Raw genomic sequence first — 22,797 nt, forward strand, 5'->3', positions numbered from 1 at the left:
GTTGACTTTTTCCATGGCTTCAGCTTTTTGCATGGGCAACGCGCTCTTGTTTTATGAAGTCAACAGATGAACATGCATCATTCTATTGCTCCACCTTCGGTTTTATAACTTCAGTTAAGTTTCATTAAAGGGTATTCGGGAAAACCCTATCTGACCATTGCTAACACTGTATACTACATATATTCGCTCCGAGTATTTTGAGGACGGATTCCGGCACCTTTTTCTGTGGAAAAGCGGAACAATTCTAAGTTGCAATTCGTGCGGTTTGATTCTTAATTTCTGGAGTACGTGCGCTACATTCGTACACTGGTTGGCTCTACCACGTTTTGACCATCGCCGCGATTGACTCTTGGAAGAGTGGATGGTCATCTTATCAGTACTTTTGAGTAAGTAAATTGACAGTGTTTACATTTACTTCAACTCCATAAGGTTTGGAACATAATGGTCCCGCAAGTTCAAATACGCGCGAGACTTGCTTAGTCTACACAGAAGGTAATAAATAATTTATTACAAGCAAATGCAATCGTACAATAATAGAAAACAAAAAATAAAAATCAATGCAAAACACATGTAGGGGATGGAGGGGCCCATAAAAAGCAAACCTTAACGAGTACGGACCCCCTCCCCCCTTTTTTGTAACGAAGAAAGCAATGTAAGCAATTCTATTTAGTGGGTGTAATCTTATGTAGCGGCAAAACAATTCAAAATTACAGGAAGAACAAACACAAAAACAGTTAGCGTAAAATAAAACTTAACCATATATTTAAATGAAACAGATAAACAAAATACCCAAAATAAATACTAGAGAAATTGGGCCCCACAACTCTTGCTGGGAAAAAAACCATGTCGAAATATACCATTGTTATCCATTAGAGAAGTTTTGTGGTCACCTTGGTTGGGGAGCGAGGACGATTGCACTTTTGGTATTGTCAATGTCAAACTCCGGTTCCATTGTGTGCTGTCTGTTACCCTCAACGCATAGATTTTCTTGTGAATAGTAGCTGTGTATGATTCATGGTTCGCTGAATAATGTGGCAATAACAAACTTTTATCCTTTTGATCACCATCAGCCCCATGTATAATAAACTTCAACGGCTGACGATTGCGTTTTTGGTATTGTCATTGTTAAACTCCGGTTCCATTGTGTGCTGTCTGTTACCCTCCACACATAGATTTTCTTGTGAATAGTAGTAGCTGTGTATGATTCATGGTTCGCTGAATAATGGGGCAATAACAAACTTTTATAATTTTGAACTGAATGCTTGATTTATTATCTAGAGGTAAATGCTTGAGGCCAGTAAGAGTATTGTGCACGTACACCATGTAGTTTTTGTTGGAAACCGTTTGCTAACAGCCATCTATGTTACCCTTTGAAATAAAATCAGAAAATTTATAAGTTTGCTTGTTGCATAAAATTAAATTGAAGATGATGCCTGAATTGATTTTTCAATCAGAGTTGGACTCTAGACTGACGTGTTGGACTCCTTGAACACTCCAAGTGGTTCAATAGGTAGTGCAATTCCAATACTTATGCTGATGTTCTCATGATGTCAGCATCAACAGGAAGTTCCAACAACTTTGTCCCCTTGTACAATTAAATATGCAAATATGGGTCACGTGGTTAATTAATTACGATTTTTTTTTTTTTTTTTTTGGGGGGGGGGTCTGTGGTTTGATGTTTGATCTAGTACAAGTTGATTTCACAGAACTCTTAACCACCAAACTCTGCGCTTATGATCACCATTTTTCGCTTACTGTGTTTTTATTAAACATCATCGTGTCATGCATGCACACAGGTTATGTTGGGCTAACATTTTGAGAAAATAAAAAGGCAACACTATCGATATAAAGATAAGAATCAAACTTAAATATTACAAAAAGAAATATATTTTTAGTTTTAGGGGATACAAAAATATTGATTTCAGACGGAGATTCGAACTCGCAATTCTTAGATGTGTAGTCGCGACTGATGACCACTAGGCTAGAAGGGCACGATGTAAAAAATGGTGGGTTTTTACATGTGTGCATCAACAGAGGGGATTATGATCCGGCGAAATAATTCTCGTTTCATGATTTTGCGACCATTGTCACTAAATATGAACTGCTGACGCCTATAATTATTAAGTAGGGTTGAAATGTAGTATTAGATGCGTTAAGGGGGTTTTTGACGACGACGTCGATGTCGTCAAAAACCCCTATCTAATTACGCACGTTCGTTTTAACGAAAACCCATGCACAGAGTAATTGGTCCAGAACGCGGTTAGAAAAACAAGGACAAATTTAACGCACGTTCTAACGAAAATCCCAAACCTCCCTACTTTGTGCGTGTACAGAGTAATGTGTCCAGAACGCGGGTAGAAAACAAAATAGTATAGACTCCTCTCAAGAAGTCAACAACTCATTGAGGTACATACTGTGTTGTATAACCAAAGAGAATGTTTCACAATAACATGAAAGTGACTGCATCAAAATTACAAATTAAAAAGTTCAAATGAAGACCACGTGGTTAATTAATGAAGAATTTTTACACTTTTTTGTTAGAGTAAAACTTATGTTCTAAGCTTCAATTTGATATATGATTTAACTATTTTATCCTCATACTTTAGGAGTAGGGGCCTGAACAAAAACGCTGTACAAACGCTATGGGGTTTTAGGCAGAAACAAAGAATAATAATAATAAAAATAATAAAAATCTCGACGAAAACAACACCTGTTCCGACGGTAGGTCGGAACAGCTAAAAATAATAAAAATCTCGACGAAAACAACACCTGTTCCGACGGTAGGTCGGAACAGCTAATAATAATTAGGTGATTCCTTGAACAAATATTTCTTGTGTTTTTGTGCAAATCTCTTTCTGGAAAACTGATGAGCGACATTGCTTGTCTGATTATCTTTTCTAGATAACTACCCTATCTTGAGTTGTTATCCAGAGGCTTCTGATCTTCAGGCCAACGTCAGGGAACGTCTAGCAGCCAAAATGAAGAGCATCCAAACAGCTTTTGTGTGTACCCTTCTAATTGCTATGCTGTTCCTCTTCCTATCCATGATGTACTTACCCTTAAACACAGGGATTTTTTCTGGTGACAAAAGGTAAGAACGTAAACCTGGAGCGCGTTTTGGTGGTCATAACTAATTACAGTTTCCGCCACTGGCCAGACTTGATTTACCAATGGCGAAATCAACCGAAACAGGGAATATTGGTTACTACCCCAAAAACACACCCCTGACTGGGCAAATTTGGTTGAACAAGGGAAAGTGGTAGTCCAACCTGGGACCTCTACCAGCTGAGCTATCTAGCCTCATGTTGGCCGTCTGGCTATTTTGTTAAAATCTTTGTGTTGGGGTGCCAGTCAGAAGCCATTCAACCTGTGACTGCTGTTTAGCCAAGTTTGTACTTTGTATCAGTGCAACAAAGTCGTAACTCATGGGAAAGGGTTGTTTTTTGTAGATTTGAAGATGGGCAATTTGTGTCAAACAACTTTGTTCCTAATGGTGCTGTATAAAAAAAATCAAATTAATTTTTAGATTTTGGACTGGAAATGGAATAGGGGACTTTTGGAACACTACGCTGGCAGCAGACTTACCGGGTAAATCCATTTTTCCTTGGTAAAGTGCGTATATTCAGAACTAAGTAAAGAATGGTATTTTACCTGGTAAGTCTGCTGCCACCTAGTGAACCTGCGAGGGTAGATGTTGATACGGCAGCTCAGGGCTGTATACTGCCGAGGGAGCTGAGAAAGATTTAAGGAATGTTATAGGCCAAATGACCAAGGCACTGATGTAAAGTGCATTGAGACGTACTGTGAAATCTTATTTTGTTCCAAAGTGGTTATTTTTTTTTGACAGGGAACTGGTTTACTGTATAATTGCGTGTAACATGATATTAACTTGAATTTTTCTTGTAAACTTTACCACCCAACAGGATGAGTGGGAGAGATGCCATCTACATGTTGATGCACGCCTCCGTTCTCAAAGACAAAATCAACAAGATGGAAGGAGTTCGGTCAAATCTGGAGTCGCTTTTACTTCCCGAGGCGGAGCGAGAAAGGAACTTGAGCAACAATGGAGAAACTGACAAGATTCCCAGGACTAACAAGAACACTGTAAAGGATATTGGGAATATCTCATTACCTCTTACTGGAATAGATAACAAATCACATGGTGTTAAATTGAACCCAGACAACGGGAAAAACTCGGCACAAACCAGAAAAGATAACAAATCACCACCAGTTAATTTGAGCCTCGACCCCTCAAAGAATATCATTAAGGATGGAGGAAATCTTTCAAGTCTCCCCGTCAAAATTGAAGACACTTGCAAAGAGAAGACGAACATTCTTCTCTTGAAGACCCACAAGACTGGAGGCTCCACTCTACAGAATGTTCTGTATCGCTTCGGAGACATTCGAGATTTGACCTTTGCCCTTCCGTTGACCGATGTCTACATGGGGAGTCCAGTGAAATTCAAGCCTTCGTTTGCGATTCGGTCACCGACAGGCCAGTACAACATTCTAGCGAATCATGCACGTTTCCATAACGAAAGTAAGCTGACAAAGTTTTAAGTACGTATTTTTATCTTAAAGGGACATGTTGCCTTGGATTGGGGGCTTTGGGTCATGAACAAGTTTGAAAGCGTTTGTTTTAAAATAACACACAGCAATTGCCGTGGTGCCCTTTGCAAAGTTCCATAGAAATTTACATCTTCCTCATAGAAGTGCTCTAACAAGAGAGAAATTGCTGTGCCCCTTCAAGAGTGAAATTCAAGTATGGTTGGAAAGATGTTTTAAAAGTTGAACAAGGATCCACACAAATATCCCTCTCTATTTTGTCGAGTCAACAATTTGGTTAGCTATAAAATAGTGGACTGTGTAATTACTCAAAATATTTATTAGCACAAAACCTTACTTGGTAATGAGTAATGGGGAGAGGTTGATAGTATAACATTGTGAGAAACGGCTCCCTCTGAAGTGACATAGTTTTTGAGACCTAAAGTTTCGAATTCAAGCATCTGAAAGCACACAACTTCGAGTGACAAGGGTGTTTTTGATTTCATTCATATCTCGCAACTTCGATGACCAATTGAGCTCAATTTTTCACAGGATTGTTATTTTATGCATATGTTGAGATACACAAAGTGAGAAGACTGGTCTTTGACAATTACCAATTGTGTCCAGTGTCTTTAAGTTCACACTATTAAAAAGGTTAACCACAAGAAGTTGGAAACGTCATGGACAATTAAACCTTTAAAGCGTATAAATTTATTTTAGTGTATTATAATTGCTATTGTTTGTGTTTAAAACGCCTTGATAATTTTTTTTGGAATTGCGCTATATAAGAGCTGGTTTTATTATTTTGTTTATTTTTCATATTTTTAGACATGAGGAAAATAATGGCCCCAGGCGCCAAGTTCATTACAATCCTCCGCTACCCACCAAAGCAATTTGAAAGTACCTACAGCTTCTTCAAAATGGAACGTCGGATGAAGTGCCCCCTAGAAATTTTCGCAGCTTCTCCGAAGAGCTTCTACAATTATGACAAGGAGAGAAACCCTCGTCATAGCAGCCTCAACCCGATGCTGTATGATCTTGGATTGGACATTCAAGCCATGAATGACCCTGTGAAGGTTCAGAACTGGATCTCTTACATCGATGATGCGTTTGACTTGGTCCTGATCGTTGAGTATCTTAAGGAGTCCCTGATACTACTTAAAGAGATGATGTGCTGGTATTTCGATGACATCACCTACTTTACTAGCAACGCTCGCAGCAGTATGCTCATTGGGCAGCTTTCAAATGCAACAACCAACAATCTTCTGAACTGGCTGGACGGGGACGTCCGTCTCTACCGCCATTTCAACACCACGCTCTGGAACAAGATCCGACAGTATGGGGTGGATCGCATGGCTGCCGATGTCGCTGAGCTTGATCGTCGGAATGAGAAGCTCAGTCAACGTTGCGTCAAGGGAAAAGTATCTGAAATGGGAAGAAATACAATTATTGAGAGATATATCCTGAGACCGGAAGCTGCTCAAGATATAACTTGTAAGACAATAACGTATTCTGCTTACAGCTACTTGACATCCCTAAGGCATAAGATGAACATGCGTCGACCTAAGAAGATAGAAGGTGCCAATTAGGAAGGGTTGTGGTGTCAGTGTTCTCCCTTAACAGTGGTCCACTAGCAAAATGGCTATTAGAGCACATTAGGACAGGTGAAAATTCTCTCCATTTGGCTATCTGGCTAGTTCGGTGTTTTAAAAGCATTCCTATTTAATATGAATAATGGGCAAGTGCAAAAGCTGACTAAAGAGTGACATAAAATATTGGCCCGTCACCCCCAAAAATACAGGTAAACCCTGGGCACTCTATGGGAAAACCGAAAACCAGGCGTGCTTCCCTGCCAAAACTTCAAAGTGGACCTCTTTTTGCTCATTAATCAAATAAAAGCTTTCAAAATAACATCATCTTCTCACTTATGTCGCAGGCCTCGACCTCTGCAGCGGCCACCAGCGGCCACCAGCGGCCACCAGCGGCCATTGCCGTGATGCCCCAGCCAATTGCCGTGAAGCCCTTTTAAAAATCACGTACCTTACGGCCACTTGGCCGTCGTGCCCTTTTTCATTGATCCCATAACATTATTTATTCGAAAATGTTATTTATTGTTAACATTGTGACCCATTTACATCACCATCAGCCCCATGTATAATAAACTTCAACGGCTGACGATTGCACTTTTGGTATTGTCATTGTTAAACTCCGGTTCCATTGTGTGCTGTCTGTTACCCTCCACACATAGATTTTCTTGTGAATAGTAGCTGTGTATGATTCATGGTTCGCTGAATAATGTGGCAATAACAAACTTTTATCATTTTGAACTGAATGCTTGATTTATTATCTAGAGGTAAATGCTTGAGGCCAGTAAGAGTATTGTGCACGTACACCATGTACTTTTTGTTGGAAACCGTTTGCTAACAGCCATTTATGTTACCCTTTGAAATAAAATCAGAAAATTTATAAGTTTGCTTGGTGCATAAAATTAAATTGAAGATGATGCCTGAATTGATTTTTTCAATCAGAGTTGGACTCTGACGTGGACTCCTTGAACACTCCAAGTGGTTCAATAGGTAGTGCAATTCCAATACTTATGCTGATGTTCTCATGATGTCAGCATCAACAGGAAGTTCCAACAACTTTGTCCCCTTGTACAATTAAATATGCAAATATGGGTCACGTGGTTAATTAATTACGATTTTTTTTTTTGGGGTCAGTGGTTTGATGTTTGATCTAGTACAAGTTGATTTCACAGAACTCTTCACCACCAAATTCTGCGCTTATGATCACCATTTTTCGCTTACTGTGTTTTTAAACATCGTGTCATGCATGCACACAGGTTATGTTGGGCTAACATTTGAGAAAAAGAAAAGGCAACACTATCGATATAAAGATAAGAATCAAACTTAAATATTACAAAAAGAAATATATTTTTAGTTTTGGGGGATACAAAAATATTGATTTCGGACGGAGATTCGAACTCGCAATTCTCAGATGTGTAGTCGCGACTGATGACCACTAGGCTATGACGTCACAGTCTTAAAATTGTATTTTTCGTACTAATAAATTTCATAAGGTACACGATGGTATGCAACTTACCCCAATGCAATGCCTTTTGCAAAATCTCAATTTTGTATTGCATTAACCGTGGAGAAGCTATTGCAATGCGTTGAAAGTGACTGCATCGAGTTTATGAGGTACTACGTTGTACCCATGATGCCAAGGTTTTTAATTAACTGTTAATTATAGACGTACTTTGATTGATTTTAATGGACTAAAACATCTCTTATTAGAATCAGTTACTCCAATCCCCATGGAGTCTTTATCTACAAACAGTCTGTTAAACGGCCGTGTACTTCTTGAGATATGGTGCTACAAAGATTTCCCAATTAAATATGCAAATATGGGTCACGTGGTTAATTAATTACGAATTTAAAAAAAAAATGGTCCGTGGTTTGATGTTTGATCTAGTACAAGTTGATTTCACAGAACTCTTAACCACCAAACTCTGCGCTTATGATCACCATTTTTCGCTTACTGTGTTCTTAAACATCATCATGTCATGCATGCACACAGGTTATGTTGGGCTTACCATTGAGAAAAAGAAAAGACAACACTATCGATATGAAGATAAGAATCAAACTTAAATATTACAAACAGAAATGTATGTTTAGTTTTGGGCGATAAAAAAATAAAAACATTCGGACGGAGATTCGAACTCGCAACTATCAAATGTGTAGTCGCGACTGATGACCACTAGGCTAGAAGGGCACGATGTAAAAATGGTGGGTTTTTACATGTGTGCATCAACAGAGGGGATTATGATTCAGCGAAATAATTCTCGTTTCATGATTTTGCGACCATTGTCACTAAATATGAACTGCTGACGCCTATAATTATTAAGTAGGGTTGAAATGTAGTATTAGATGCCTTAAGGGGGTTTTTGACGACGACGTCGATGTCGTCAAAAACCCCTATCTAATTACGCACGTTCGTTTTAACGAAAACCCATGCACAGAGTAATTGGTCCAGAACGCGGTTAGAAAAACAAGGACAAATTTAACGCACGTTCTAACGAAAATCCTAAACCTCCGTACGTTGTGCGTGTACAGAGTAATGTGTCCAGAACGCAGGTAGGAAACAAAATAGTATAGACTCCTCTCAAGAAGTCAACAACTCATCGAGGTACATACTGTGTTGTATTACCGAAGATAATGTTTCACAATAACATGAAAGTGACTGCATCAAGTTTACAAATTAAAAATTCAAATGAAGACCACGTGGTTAATTAATTAAGAATGTTAACACTTTTTTATTAGAGTAAAGCTTATGTTCTAAGCTTCAATTTGATATATGATTTAACTATTTTATCCTTATACTTTAGGAGACGGAGCCTGAAAAAAATGCTGTACAAACGCAATGGGGTTTTAGGCGGAAACAAAGAATAATAATAATAATAAAAATAACTAGAGGTACATGTACAGTTTTTGTTTACTACAAAAACAAGGTGTTTGGGGTGAGTGAGTGAATGAATTGGTGACAACATTTTACCTCATCAATCCAATGACTGGTTAAGGAGTTATGATTTTTTTTACAAATTAAACACCAACTTCCGGTTTGCATTGGAGAAAAGGTCAAATAGGGGTTACTTTTTATGTAGCGCGTGATAAGTTTTTTAAGACCTTTTAAATGATGGATGGGTTGTAAAAATCAAATATTTGGTTTAGAAGTTATGATTTGTTTAAATATAAAGTTTCAACTTCCGTTTTGAACCGGAAGGTATTGTCAAATGAGGTCACACTTGGTAGCGTTAGTGATGTCTTTTGAGTTCTATCTTTTGACGTATAGATGATAAAAATCAAATCATGTGGTTTAGGATTTTTTTATTTTTCAAACATTATATATCAATTTCCAACTTTAACTGGAAGTCAAGGTCAAACAGGGTCGCATTTGTATAGCACTTGATAAGTCTATTAATACCTTTCAGATGATGCATAGATTGAAAAATCCAATGTATGGTTCAGATGTTATGATTTTTTTCAAATATAAAATTTAAACATCCGGTTTGAACCGGAAGACAATTTTTTTCAGGTCACAAATTATAGCGATAGTAATGTTTTTCAAAGCCTTATCTGACGACGTTCAGATAATAAACAACTAATTTCTGGTTCCGGAGTAATATTTTCTCAAATAATTAACTGCATCTTCGTGTTTAACTGGAGGTCAAGGTTTAATAGTCAATGTTGTGTATCGTTTCTTAAGTTGTTACATACCTACCCAATGACGTATAAATATATAAAAAATCAAATGTGTGGTTGTGAAATTATTTTTCTGTGACCAATTATTTTCAACCTCTGGTTTGAACAAGAAGCCAAGTTTAAACTGATTTCATTTGTGTAGATCCTGACTAGTTCATTAAAACCTTTCAGCTGATGTATGACTTGTAAGCATTTTATAATTATGTGATGGACTATCTGAAGGTGTATAATGTATCTTTTAACATCAATGCAAATGTATTCCTACTTGTAGTTTTGGTGCGAGACGTTGTTCATTATTACTCAACTATTGTGATTCACCGCGATTCACTCAGCGCTCGATGATACTAAAAACGTTACAGCGCCCTTTTTCGCTAGACTAAAGAGAGCACTTTTGGGAATTCCCCCAAAAACTCGGCGCTTGCATGCACTGCTTAGCGTACATAGCGTGCGTTGTTGATCAACATGGGGTAAATGCGTGGGTCAACAGGTGCATTGACGTCCCTTTTCGACTGATGTAAAGGTCCAAATTTTGTTATTTCTGTGCAAAAGATTGAGCGGGATTGCTGTTTTACAATCTGAAACAAAAATTACGTTGAAATGATCAATAGTTTTAAAAACATGAATACGATAAGATTTTATGAAATTTTCAACTTCCGTTTTGCACTAGAAGTATTAAAAATATTTTACGTGTTCTGTAAAGCATTTGTCCAACTTTTAATGATCTATCCGATGGTGTGTAGATTGTCAAAATCCGAATCATAGTTTTTGAGTTGTGATTTTTACAAATATTAAACTTTGATCTAACGTAATTCAATTCCCGATGACGTCATAATGACGTAATTAAGTATGTGTTGTCTTGATACTGAGGTTCAACTATCTCTTGAGTTTCAATATTCCATTCAATCTCAATCTTAAGTTATTCCGTAGAAAAGCTCGAAAGTTGTCTTTTGACGAAAAAAAACCCGAAGGTGAACTTCGACCCAGGGTAACGACCCGGATGCTAAGGTCGTACGATTTTGGCGTTTACTTTTCAAATGTTGCCCCAGTCTTGGTCTATCAGATGCACAAACTTTAAACATCATAGCTTTCATATTCGCTGAGATACAGCAAAAAGCAAAAGGTTATTGTTCAACTTTAAAAACCTTGTAATTCGACACTTGATGACGTCATCATGACGTAATGAAAACTGTGTCGTCTTCATATTGAGGTTCAACTTTCTGAACACCTAAAAAACCAACATGTATACACGATTGTTTTATGACCAAATTGTATACATGACAAAACAGCTACGCAAGTTTAGTAATTCATCCTTGTCCAAAAGGTTGTTTTTATTAAGAGTGAAATATGGTTGCGCTTATGGTTAGGCTTCACTTGTGTTCAAAATTGCTGGAGAAGTTTCATTGAGAATATTACATTATTTATTTTATTTTCAACATCCTGGTCTGAATAGACTGTAAAATTGAAGTACACAAACTGGAATGAGGAAAGGAATAGTCAGGAATGTCATTTGTTTGTCTTTTGATTTATTCAAGTTTCAGTATTATTGATAAATTATTGTACTTAAGAAATTAAAAGTGGTGTTTTGATTGAGCTATAGGAAACTGCATGGGGAGAAAATACAGCACTAAAATGACTGTTCTCCTTTATTGAAACTTAAGGACCAAAATCTCTTTGAACTTCAAATGCAATCAACTCTCAAGCACCTATGTTTCTACCATGATTAATCTGTTTTCAATCTAATTGTTCAAAGTGTATGTGGTTAATTTACTTTAATGTGGTCAATCATTGTTGAACAATAAACTTTTTGGAAACAAAACAATAATACAACTTGACATGTGTATGGTATGGGCTGATTAAGTGTAACTAAATTATTTTCACACATAACTTAACACACAGAGCCTTTTGTCTGATCTGAAGAACAAAGCAATAATGGTTTAATTGTCTTGCTTTAAGAACACATTTTTCAAGACTGGGAGTTGAACTTACTTTCTAGAGGTTAGAAACACTAGATTTGGTATTGACACCAGCAACCAGACCACAAGGCTTGATCATCAATTAGAGATTTTTGGCTGCATATGTAATTCTTTACATTTGTAAAGAGCTCCCAAAACACCCACCCTATGAACAAGTTTGGTTTGGACATTGATGAAACACTGTACACAATTCAATTTCAGATTGAAACTTTGTTATGTTAAAAGGTTCCTAAAGTTGGGTCAACCCTTGTCCAATGCTGTAGTGTTAAAAGGTTCTTAAAGTTGGGTCAAACCTTGTCCAACACATATATTTTGAGGCCTTCTGTTATAATTTGTAGCCTTTAAACCTTTTTATAAGTTTTCCCTTTGGCATTGTCACTGCCAAATGTGTACAAAGAAGTACTTATTGAATTGTGTAGAATCAGTGGTTGAATGAAGTGCATTCATTCATTCATTGACATCAAATTTGTGTCTCTTCACTGAATACAGGAATAGTTCAGTTTTCCATTTAGGAATTAAGACTTTAGATTAAATCCAAGCAAAAATTATTTCCAATTGTCAGCAGTATAATTTTTGTAACTTATTCCCCAATTACATATCTTACAATGCCATGCTAAACATGTTCACTTGAAACTAATGTAGTATGCAGATGTTATATTCACAACATGTTCACAACATTTGCATATACTGTAAATTTTATGTTTTGTGTAAAAATGTGTTGACTTAAGTTTTCAGACCATTATCTAAAACCCCAATAACATGTTCCAACTTTCATTTACTTTTATTTTGTGTCTTTGCTTAACAGGAATATGTTAAGCTTCAATAGTCGTCAACAACCAGCTCCTGGGGTGGATAATCAATGTCATGTGGATTACTCCTAGAACTGAACGAGTCTCTCACTATAATCCATAGACCAACACTAGCTACTTTTGTGTGGACAACCAAGTCTTTTTGGAGTTAAACATGAACATTACAAACTTTCAACCCAACACTGAACTGCTAGCAACCAATAGCTCCCAGAGTACACACCTGTATTTTTGTATGTGTGTACATGTATGTATGTGTGTATAAACTACAGATGGAACATTGCATAGTCATGAAGCATTAGTTTGTGCAGTTTAAAGGGTGTGTACAACATTGTTATGAATGAACATATAAATGCTCACAGATTTGCACATAACTTATGGTATCAAGATGGTCATGGCAGAAAACTTCCCTTGAAATAGTTTTGCTTGATATGCCATAGTTTTTTTGGAAATGAATAAAATACGAGCCTTTATCCTGCAGGATAAATTCCGATGTTTGAAAATAGGTTAAAACACATAAGGGTTTTTCCCCACTGTTTTCTCATGACTTCGAAGAAGAAAAATGTGAATAATTGTTTATGTACATTTAACATGAACACCAAACACTTCATGCATACTATTCTTTGTTTTGAATTCTAACATCAACATTTAGAACTACTTTACGTATGTGCTTTTCTTTCTATAACAGTGGGAATTCTGATTTGTTTGTCCTCGTAAAATCAGCAAAACTCATTAACAGTCTGTTAAATAGTATGAAATGTCCTTGAAACCTGATATGAATTTACATGTACAAAGGTCAGACCTTGTACTTAATAACATTCCCTCTTATGTTGATGGGCTTAATATCACGCCTGAATCTTGTTACCAATAATTGGACTGCATAGCATATAGTGTACCTGTACATCGCGCTATATGATGTCTTTTGACATGCTAGTTATCCAGTTATGAATATATATCTATGCTATATTACTACATAACAGACTTAAAGTTTTTGTATAGATAAACCAACCATTTTCAGTGCTAGAATTATGCTATAATTATATAAATGTTAACTGTTTATACATGTAACTTTATAAGTGTAGATATATAGGCTGACTACTTTAAAAAATAATATGTATGGGTCATTTTATTAATGGTTTCTGATCTGATAAGTAACTGAATTCTTTCACACGGAATACCTGTAGGTCTATGATGACAAATGTTTCTTGACTTTACTGGACCATGAGGATTTTATAATAAGTATTGGATGTACCTGAACAATGGATGAAAGTGTTACTTGTCTTTAATAGAAAAATCGTGTGTCAAAGCACAGTCATATTGCTTTCAGTTTAAACTGAACATTATGAGTAAACTTTCTTGAATGCATAATTTGTGGTGTTCAAAGTATTAAAAAACACAATGTTAACATTTCATACAATTAACACTTGAATGTTTATTTCCCTAGCATTGCTACAGAAAAGTAGCCAAGTATTGGTTAACAAATTTGCAAGTACAAAAAAAGGTTAAAGCCACTGGACACTATTGGTAATTGTCAAAGACCAGTCTTCTCACTTTGTGTATCTCAACATATGAACAAAATAACAAACCTGTGAAAATTTGAACTGAATTGGTCGTTGAAGTTGCGAGATAATAATAGAAGAAAAAACACCCTTGTCACACAAAGTTGTGTGCTTTCAGATGCTTGATTTCGGGACTTCTGAGGTCTTGAAATCAAATTCGTTTCAAATAACTTCTTTCTCAAAAACTACGTCACTTCAGAGGGAGCCGTTTCTCACAATGTTTTATACTATCAACAGCTCTCTATTGCTCATTACCAAGTGAGTTTTTATGCTAACAATTATTTTGAGTAATTACCAATAGTGTCCACTGCCTTTAAGGTTTAATAGGATGTGTATATCATACTTGGATTGTTGACTTTACTTTGAAAGATAGTGTGTTTTAAGATTCAAAGAATCAACCATTCACACATTACAAAAATCAAAGAAGAGCAATTTGTTTTACAGATAATGTCTTCTGAATTGTTAAGCTGAGTATACTTTTCTAAATTGCTTGTATAATGTAATGACATAAACGGTTGTAATAAAGGTTCATCTTCTACACTCAAGAATCAACCAATCTAAAACTATTGTCATTTGTATGTGTTCATTCCGTTCATACATTTTAATGAAATAAAATTGATTGATAAATTTTAGAAGCAACTGTCAACATGGAAAGCAATAGATACAAAAAGATGTTTCAGCCGTCTTTCAGAATTGGATTTTAATTTTTCACCTAAGAATAATTTTTTGAGGTTTGATCAGAAGTTATTTAGTCTTTCTGAAAGGTTGAGACTCCCTTATGAAATGGTTGCTCTGTGATGGACTAGCTTAAGTGTTCTCTTCAACGCACGCTGCATGTGTTGTTCCAATTCCATGCTTGGGGGCGCTATTCACACTTTGCGGAAGTCGTCTGTGGTCGTGGCCGTGATTTTTACAAATATTAAACTCTGACTTATTGTAATTCGATGCCCGATGACGTCATCATGACGTCATTAGGTCTGTGTTGACTTGATACTGAGGTTCAACTTTCTGATGAGTTTCAATTTTCCATTCAATCTCAATCTTGAGTTTTTCCGTAGATAAGCTCGAAAGTTGTTTTTTGAAGGGAAAAACCGAACGCGAACTTCGACCCAGGGTAACGACCCGGATGCTAAGGTCGTACGATTTTGGCGTTAACTTTTTAAATGTTGCCCTGGTCTTGGTCTATCAGATGCGAAAACTTTGAACATTATAGCTTTCATATTCGTTGAGATACAGCAAAACGAAAATGGTCCCTTTTCAACTTTAAAAACCTTGTAATTTGACACCTAATGACGTCATCATGACGTAATGAAAACTGTGCCGTCTTCGTATTGAGGTTCAATTGCCTGATGAGTTTCAAGGTTCAGTTTGGCTTGAATCTTGAGTTATGCTGTAGAGAAGAGTTGACGGTGAAGAAGAAGGAAGATGGAGCAATAACAATAGGTGTTCGTGCTGAAATGCGCGAACACCTAATAAAAATCTCGACGAAAACAATACCTGTTCCGACGGTAGGTCGGAACAGCTAATAAAAATCTTCACGAAAACAATACCTGTTCCGACGGTAGGTCGGAACAGCTAATAATAAAAATCTCGACGAAAACAACACCTGTTCCGACGGTAGGTCGGAACAGCTAATAATACAAATAATAAAAATCTCGACGAAAACAATAGCTGTTCCGACTGGATCGGAACAGCTAATAATAATAATAAAAATCTCGACGAAAACAATACCTGTTCCGACTGGATCGGAACAGCTAATAATAATAAAAATAATAAAAATCTCGACGAAAACAATAGCTGTTCCGACTGGATCGGAACAGCTAATAAAAATAATAAAAATATCGACGAAAACAATAGCTGTTCCGACTGGATCGGAACAGCTAATAATGATAAAAATAATAAAAAATAATCTCGACGAAAACAATAGCTGTTCCGACTGGATCGGAACAGCTAATTATTTTATTGAGAAATTACCTCGAAGACGTTAAGTAGGGAGCCGTTTCTTACAATGTTTATACTACCAACATCTCTCAACAAGTTGTTATGCTAACAATTATTTTGATGAGCAATTACTTTATAGTATCCAGTGCCTTTGAAATTAAGTTCTACCCCTCGCCCCTCCTACCGTCGACGTCGGTGATCGGACTCGAGACGATCAAAACCGCTCAAATTGCTCTGAGGTTAAATCTGTTATAAACAAAAAAAATGTGGGCTTCTGAAGCTGCTGGTAAAATCTCACTGTGATCTGTAAACAAGATTATTTTCTTCTTGAAGACGTTCAGATTGCTCTGCGACTAACTCTGTACTAATAGGGAATAAGGATTTCCTGAAGTTGCTGGAGTAAAATCTCAGCATGATTGGAGCCCCCCCCCCACCCCGACAAAAATACTTCTAGCAGTGCAGTGCAAAATATAAAAAAAAAACACGGAAAATCACCCCGAAGCCAAATTAATACCCAATCAGTGTATTTGTCCAACCGTCCGAGCATCAATCTTGAACGTAATTTAATCTGAAAGATCTTGAAAGATGTCTACACCTCGCAGCAAATAGGTTTTTTTTAAAGCCATTGGACACTTTCGGTTAACAGTGTTGTCCAAGGCCCATACTTCGTGTATCACAACTTTTATATAAAAATAGGTAACCTGTGAAAATTAAGCCTCAATTTGTTGGTCATCGGAGTCGGGAGAAAACAAAACCAACCATGTTTACGCACGTTTCGCCGTGTTATGACATGTGTTTAAAATAAATCCGTAATTCTCGATATCGAGAATTGATATTGTTTTAATGTTTTCTCAAAAAGTACATCATTTCATGGAATAATATTTCAAGAGAAGTCTTTCACCGTTACCTTCCTGTAAACCCTGTAAGCTATTTGTAAATCTGTGGAAAAAAAATATGTTCCGAAAGTGTCCGACGTGTCATCCGAAATACAGAAGTTGGAAGTCAACAACCCAGGGTCACAAATTTGCAATTTTTTCTTCTTCACGGAACCGCCTTTGGGGCTCTCCAAATTTGTATATTATAGAATTTTAGGGTATACAATAATAATAATCCTGACGCTCCGTTTTCTGCTATGGGGTGCACCCATAGGTGCTACAGGTGTCCGGAGACAATGTACTTTACAACAGCACAAGATGGATGCACCTATAAAATCGTGTCCGCAGACAATGTTTCAAGGCCTATCGGGTCCGCAGACAATGTCCTTGTTTACCTTTCATTCCTCCATGCTACAATATCATGGAGGATAGACGCCATGCTTAACATCGCCAGTTTCTTAAGATGGGGTACACCCATTGTTGAATCGATTAGAATTGAATTGAGACCGACTAGAAGTCCTGCAGTGTTATTCTCAATGTTCACTGCCGCGTAACGCTTCCTTGCAAAGGCATAATAGATAATAGTATTGATGAACATACGCCCATCAATGCTTTCACGACAATCGCGACTTAAGCCCCACCTTCGTGGAAAATAATATGTTACAACTCGGGCCCAAGTCAACTCGGACCCAGGTAAACTCGTACCCTAGTAAACCCGAGTGGAAACTCACTTGTAACAATATTAAACTTTACTCCATTTTTTAAACATTTTCTTTTCAAACTCTGGGTTTGGTTTATTAAAAAAAAAAGAATTAAAAAAAAAGTATTTCTTTTCAGAGCCATAGCATTATTTGCTGAAAGAAAAACATAATTTAAAAAACATTAAACTTTGCAAAAGTCTGAGTTCATTGCTCTGAATCATTGATATTCTGCAAGATACTCATTCAAACAAGAGAGGAAATTCATTTTGAGAGAAAAGGCAAACGTTGTCAAGTAAAACAATAAAGATGGTCCTTGACGTCTATAGATTTCTTGGACACAAACAATAAGCATGCAATAAGTATGATCTTGCAAATAAGAAAATAATTTACATGCAAATAACTTATAAGTGTAACACCGGCGGTACCACCCATAAGACAAGGGGTCATGTCACCTGCACCACCACTAATCTCATTTATCTCATATCTTGCAGAGTCTGTGGTGTTCAATATATAGGTGAAACAAGAACTACACTCAAGAGGCGTTTCTACGGCCACAGATCTACAGTCAAGACGCAAAAGCTAGATACACCTGTAGGTCATCACTTCAATCTTCCTAATCACTCCATTTCTGACATGATCTTACAGGGCATAGAGGCACTAGGCAACCACAGAGAGACTGTGCGTTTGAGTAGGGAGAAACTCTGGATTAGACGCCTCCAGACCATTCAACCCCATGGTCTGAACATCCAAGAAGGAAACGACTAATAAACCTTTTGTTTTGCCGTCTCCTTTTTTTCCCCATAGCCTTTTAGCCTGAGCCTCATTCACTAATAAATTACTTTTTACCCAACCTCACCACCCTTGATGTTGTCCTTTGTGTTTCCATATTCTTGCTTGTGGTCAAGCCAGCCCCTTCCCTTCACCCCCCCTTTTTTGTCCCCCTATTCATTGTTTACCCCCTGCTTTCTGTATGCTTTCTAACCCCATTCATGTATTTCCACTTCACTGCTTATGTTTCACTTAGTTACCTGTTCATGTTTGTTGCGTTGTAATTTAGCCTTCGAGAAAGACTCTGCTAGGGTCGAAACGTCAGGCCATTAACTATTTTTTGCATTTATACTCTCGGTCCATTTGGTTGGCAAGTTGTTTGCAACAGTTAATTCTATTTTCTCAAGTGTCAATCCTGTATGCTTCGTTTTTGAAAGGGCAAGGGCACAAAGGCATCGTCTCCCTGGTGAAAGAGTACCCTAAGAGGAAATTGAATTCATTTCTACTAGGGCATTTCAAGGGCACCAAGGCAATGCTGAAGTGGCATGTTGGAGACAGTCGCCTTTGGTTGCCTCCCTGTGGGGTATCGGCCCTAGCACCTTCGTCACTACACAAAGCCGACTTGTGAAACACGGCGGCTTAGTGGACGAGTTGACTTTTGGGGGGACGAGTTAACATAGGAACCGGTAAAAGAGATCAGTGGGTACAGCTTTCCGACCGTTCAGCAACGACTACGTTGAAGTTGAGATCCTCCCAGGAAGCTACTACGGGCAATACCCTCTGAAAACGGACTAAAGTACATGTGCCTTCGTTGTTGCCGAAGTTTTTAAACTCTTGACCAAGTTGGAAAAGGAAGACCGGGCGGGGCATTAATGGACGGCAGGGTGAACCATAGCAGCACAAAACAGGGATATTCTGTTCACTTATCTCCAAGACCTCGTCAGCTCCTCGGACAGACAGTTCCACCCACGATGCTCACGAGGGTTTTTCTGGTCATAATATTGGCAACCGCTTCACTCGTTGTCTGTTACTGTGAGTACCGTTTATTGTGGCTTCTTATAGGGGCCATTTTGAAGTACAGATAGTGCTTATATTATACTTACATCAACCGTTTGGGATAACTTTCCGTATGGCGCCACCACTTTTTCACTCATTTTTACAAAAGGGATCAATCAGGTAAATTAGATACTATATTATTTTATTTCGAATGATAAAGTGGTGGCGCCGGCCATACGGAAACTTTTCCATTTAGGCACAATTGGTCATCGGAGTCGGGAGAAAATAACGGGAAAACCCACCCTTATTTTCGCACGTTTTGCCGTGTCATGACATGTGTTTAAAATAAATCCGTAATTCTCGATAATAAATTATCGAGAATTGATATTGTTTTAACGTTTTCTCAAAAAGTAAAGCATTTCATGGAATAATATTCCAATGGAAGTCTTTCACCAATTCCTTCTGTAAACCCTGTAAATTATTTGTAAATCTGTGATCTTAAAAAAAAATTATGTTCCGAAAGTGTCCAATGACTTTAAATAAAATGGATATTCATACCACTCTAACTATTTAACAGACTTAAATACAACCAACCTAGGTCATGCCTCAGTAAAAAGCAACTATAATGGTAACCAGGACACTTGGGTTCCATGATGGACACTTCGTACATTTTTCAAGGTTATATCCGCAACTATACGAACATTACAAGATAATTGGGTGTCAGGACACACTTCGTACCTTTGCCACTTCGTACCCTGGACACTTCGTACCTTTTGAAGGTACGAAGTGTCTTTGGACACTTCGTACCTTGGACACTTCGTACCTTCTCACGAGACAGGGTGGAACCTTCAGACGAGACACTTCGTACCTTCAGGATTTCATCGCATCAACCAGAAGGCAGGCAACCACGGAGTGCACTTTTACAAGTTAATCCAGCTACTTCATCAAGAATCATCCCTCGTCACAATCCAGATTAGGCTGGTAGGCTGGTAAAGGAGTCCAAGCTGCGTCGTTACCAGAGGCAGAAATATCAGAGACTCCAAGGTCGGGTTTTTGCACTCTGGGACCAGTACGAGTCAGGCCGCATAACGACGTCGTCCCTCCTGTCAGCTTGTAGCCATCTCAACGGTCCAGCCATCTAAACGGTGTATACCACAAACTTCTCAGAGCCACACATATTCAAAAAGAGATAAAATTCAATTTGTCGGTCAAGTTTAATTTTACATAAGTGCATTATTTAAACAAAAAGGAAACAAAAATTATTTCTAATATCAAATTAATAAATCAATATTTCAAATACAAAAAATCATAATACCGACTGAAAGCATGTAACTTAAGAACAACTTAAAAACACTTACAAGAAACACCCAAACACTTCACAACCCCAAGGATATTCCACAAATATTTTTAACAGTAATCATTATTTTTAATGAGCTTCACTTTACAGTCCATATCAAATAAATAAATCATAATAAAAATCATAGTAATCAAAATCATAGTAAAACACGTTTTAAAAATAAATACTTTTAACTTAAAAACTGGTATTCCATCTTTTCCTATATATCCGGAAACATCGGATGACGTAATGATCCGCACGAATGTTACAATATTAAATTATGATATTTTAAACTTCACACTGACAAGGACTTTCACATTTTAGACATTAATAACAATTCATGAGGTATTCAGTTATATACTTTTATAATTTTACTGAAGGTACGAAGTGACTCGGCTGACGGTACGAAGTGACTTATCTGATGGTCACTTCGTACCCCGCCCACGGTACGAAGTGACCAATTTGGGTACGGTACGAAGTTGATGGCCGATCGATCTCAAACTTCTACAGGAGTGCCTAAAACTCCATCAACTGTTTTGTTCCAGGCCTGAAACTTCACGGAGGCAACGAGGACGTTTGCCCCCATGCCCCTTGGTCATTGCCTTGAATTGATGCCCTTAAAATGCTCGGTAGACATTTACAATTCCATCATGAGGGTGCCCTTTTCCAAGGGGAAAAATGCCATTGATAGCGTCATTGCCCTCAGAAGGCAGTGGACACTATTGGTAATTACTCAAAATAATTATTAGCATAAAACCGCACTTGGTAACGAGCAATGGAGAGCTGTTGATAGTATAAAGCATTGTGAGAAACAGCTCCCTCTGAAGTGCTGTAGTTTTCGAGACAGAAGTCATTTTCCACGAATTTGATTTCAAGACCTCGAAATTAGAATTTGGGTTCTCGAAATCAAGCATTTGAAAGCACACAACTTCGTGTGTGACAAGGTGTTTTTTCTTTCATTATTATCTCATAACTTCGACGACCGATTGAGCTCAAATTTTCACAGGTTATTTTATGCATAATGTTGAGATACACCAACTGTGAAGAGTAGTCTTTGACAATTACCAATAGTGTCCACTGTCTTTAAAAAAGTAAGCATACAGGCCTGGTGTTCATTTAAGTTTACATAAAAATGGTTCGGGAGAGGGGCTAATAGCTAGTCTTGGTGCAAGACGTTTCTCGTTTCCTTTTCACGCACACCGCGGCCAATTCACCAACAGCGCCCGCACCGACTCAACCCGCACCGACTCACCTGACTTAGTCCACTGAGTGGACTTTTAAGTCGGGTGAGTCGGTGTGCGCGCTGTCGGTGAATTGGCCGCGGTGTGCGTGAAAAGGGAACGAGAAACGTCTTGCACCAAGACTAGCTAATAGCATGTGCCTGGGCTGGGATGTAGGGAGAAGATTAGGGTAAAACTCGATTTACTTGAATAGACAATATCATGACAATAGAAGTGGACAGCGTCGAGGCACAAGCTTGGTAGAAGGGCAGCGTAAGACATACTTCTTCCTTTTTGTGAAGATACATTTTACCGATCTCAGACGAAAAAACGCTCAGTCGATTGTCTTTAAAAATATGTCAGCGGGCAATTTTGAAAAAATCCGCCTCTTGTTTTCTTTTAAAGGCAGTGGACACTATTGGTTGTTGTCAAAGACTAGCCTTCACAGTCGGTGTATCTCAACATATGCATAAAATAACAAACCTGTGAAAATTTGCGCTTAATCGGTCATCAAAGTTGCGAGAAGAAAAAACACCCTTGTCATAAGAAGTTGTGTGCGTTTAGATGGTTGATTTCGAGACCTCAAGTTCTAAATCTGAGGTCTCGAAATCAAATTCGTGGAAAATTACTTCTTTCTCGAAAACTATGGCACTTCAGGGGGAGCCGTTTCTCACAATGTTTCATACCATCAACCTCTCCACATTACTCGTCACCAAGTAAGGTTTTATGCTATAATAATTATTTTGAGTAATTACCAATAGTGTCCACTGCCTTTAAATGCAAGACGCTAAGTTCCCGTGCATATTTTGTTTTGCT

General features: G+C 37.7%; 1 protein-coding gene across 2 annotated transcripts; it reads left to right on the forward strand.

Annotated features, from left to right (window-relative positions):
* Window positions 1-14,150, forward strand: LOC117301438 (galactosylceramide sulfotransferase-like). Of its 2 annotated transcripts, XM_033785430.1 has the most exons (5): window positions 1-386; window positions 2,902-3,091; window positions 3,924-4,540; window positions 5,374-6,039; window positions 12,585-14,150. In XM_033785430.1, coding segments are annotated over exons 1-5 (1,500 nt in total). In that variant the 5' UTR covers window positions 1-361; the 3' UTR covers window positions 12,587-14,150. The 2 variants fall into 2 exon arrangements, with proteins under 2 accessions (XP_033641321.1, XP_033641320.1); XM_033785429.1 differs by lacking the exon at window positions 12,585-14,150 and having other exon boundaries at window positions 5,374-6,225.
* The last annotated feature ends 8,647 nt before the right edge of the window (window positions 14,151-22,797 follow it).

The sequence above is a fragment of the Asterias rubens genome, chromosome 17 (genome assembly GCF_902459465.1).
Source record: "Asterias rubens chromosome 17, eAstRub1.3, whole genome shotgun sequence".
Lineage (NCBI taxonomy): Eukaryota > Metazoa > Echinodermata > Asteroidea > Forcipulatida > Asteriidae > Asterias > Asterias rubens.

Bases quoted from the DNA above. Each gene is read 5' to 3' on its own strand.
- LOC117301438 (XM_033785429.1), top strand. From the start codon at position 362: ATGGTCATCTTATCAGTACTTTTGA. The intron at 387-2,901 runs GTAAGTAAATTG...TATCTTTTCTAG, and splicing joins CATCTTATCAGTACTTTTGA to ATAACTACCCTATCTTGAGT. The intron at 4,541-5,373 runs GTAAGCTGACAA...TCATATTTTTAG, and splicing joins TGCACGTTTCCATAACGAAA to ACATGAGGAAAATAATGGCC.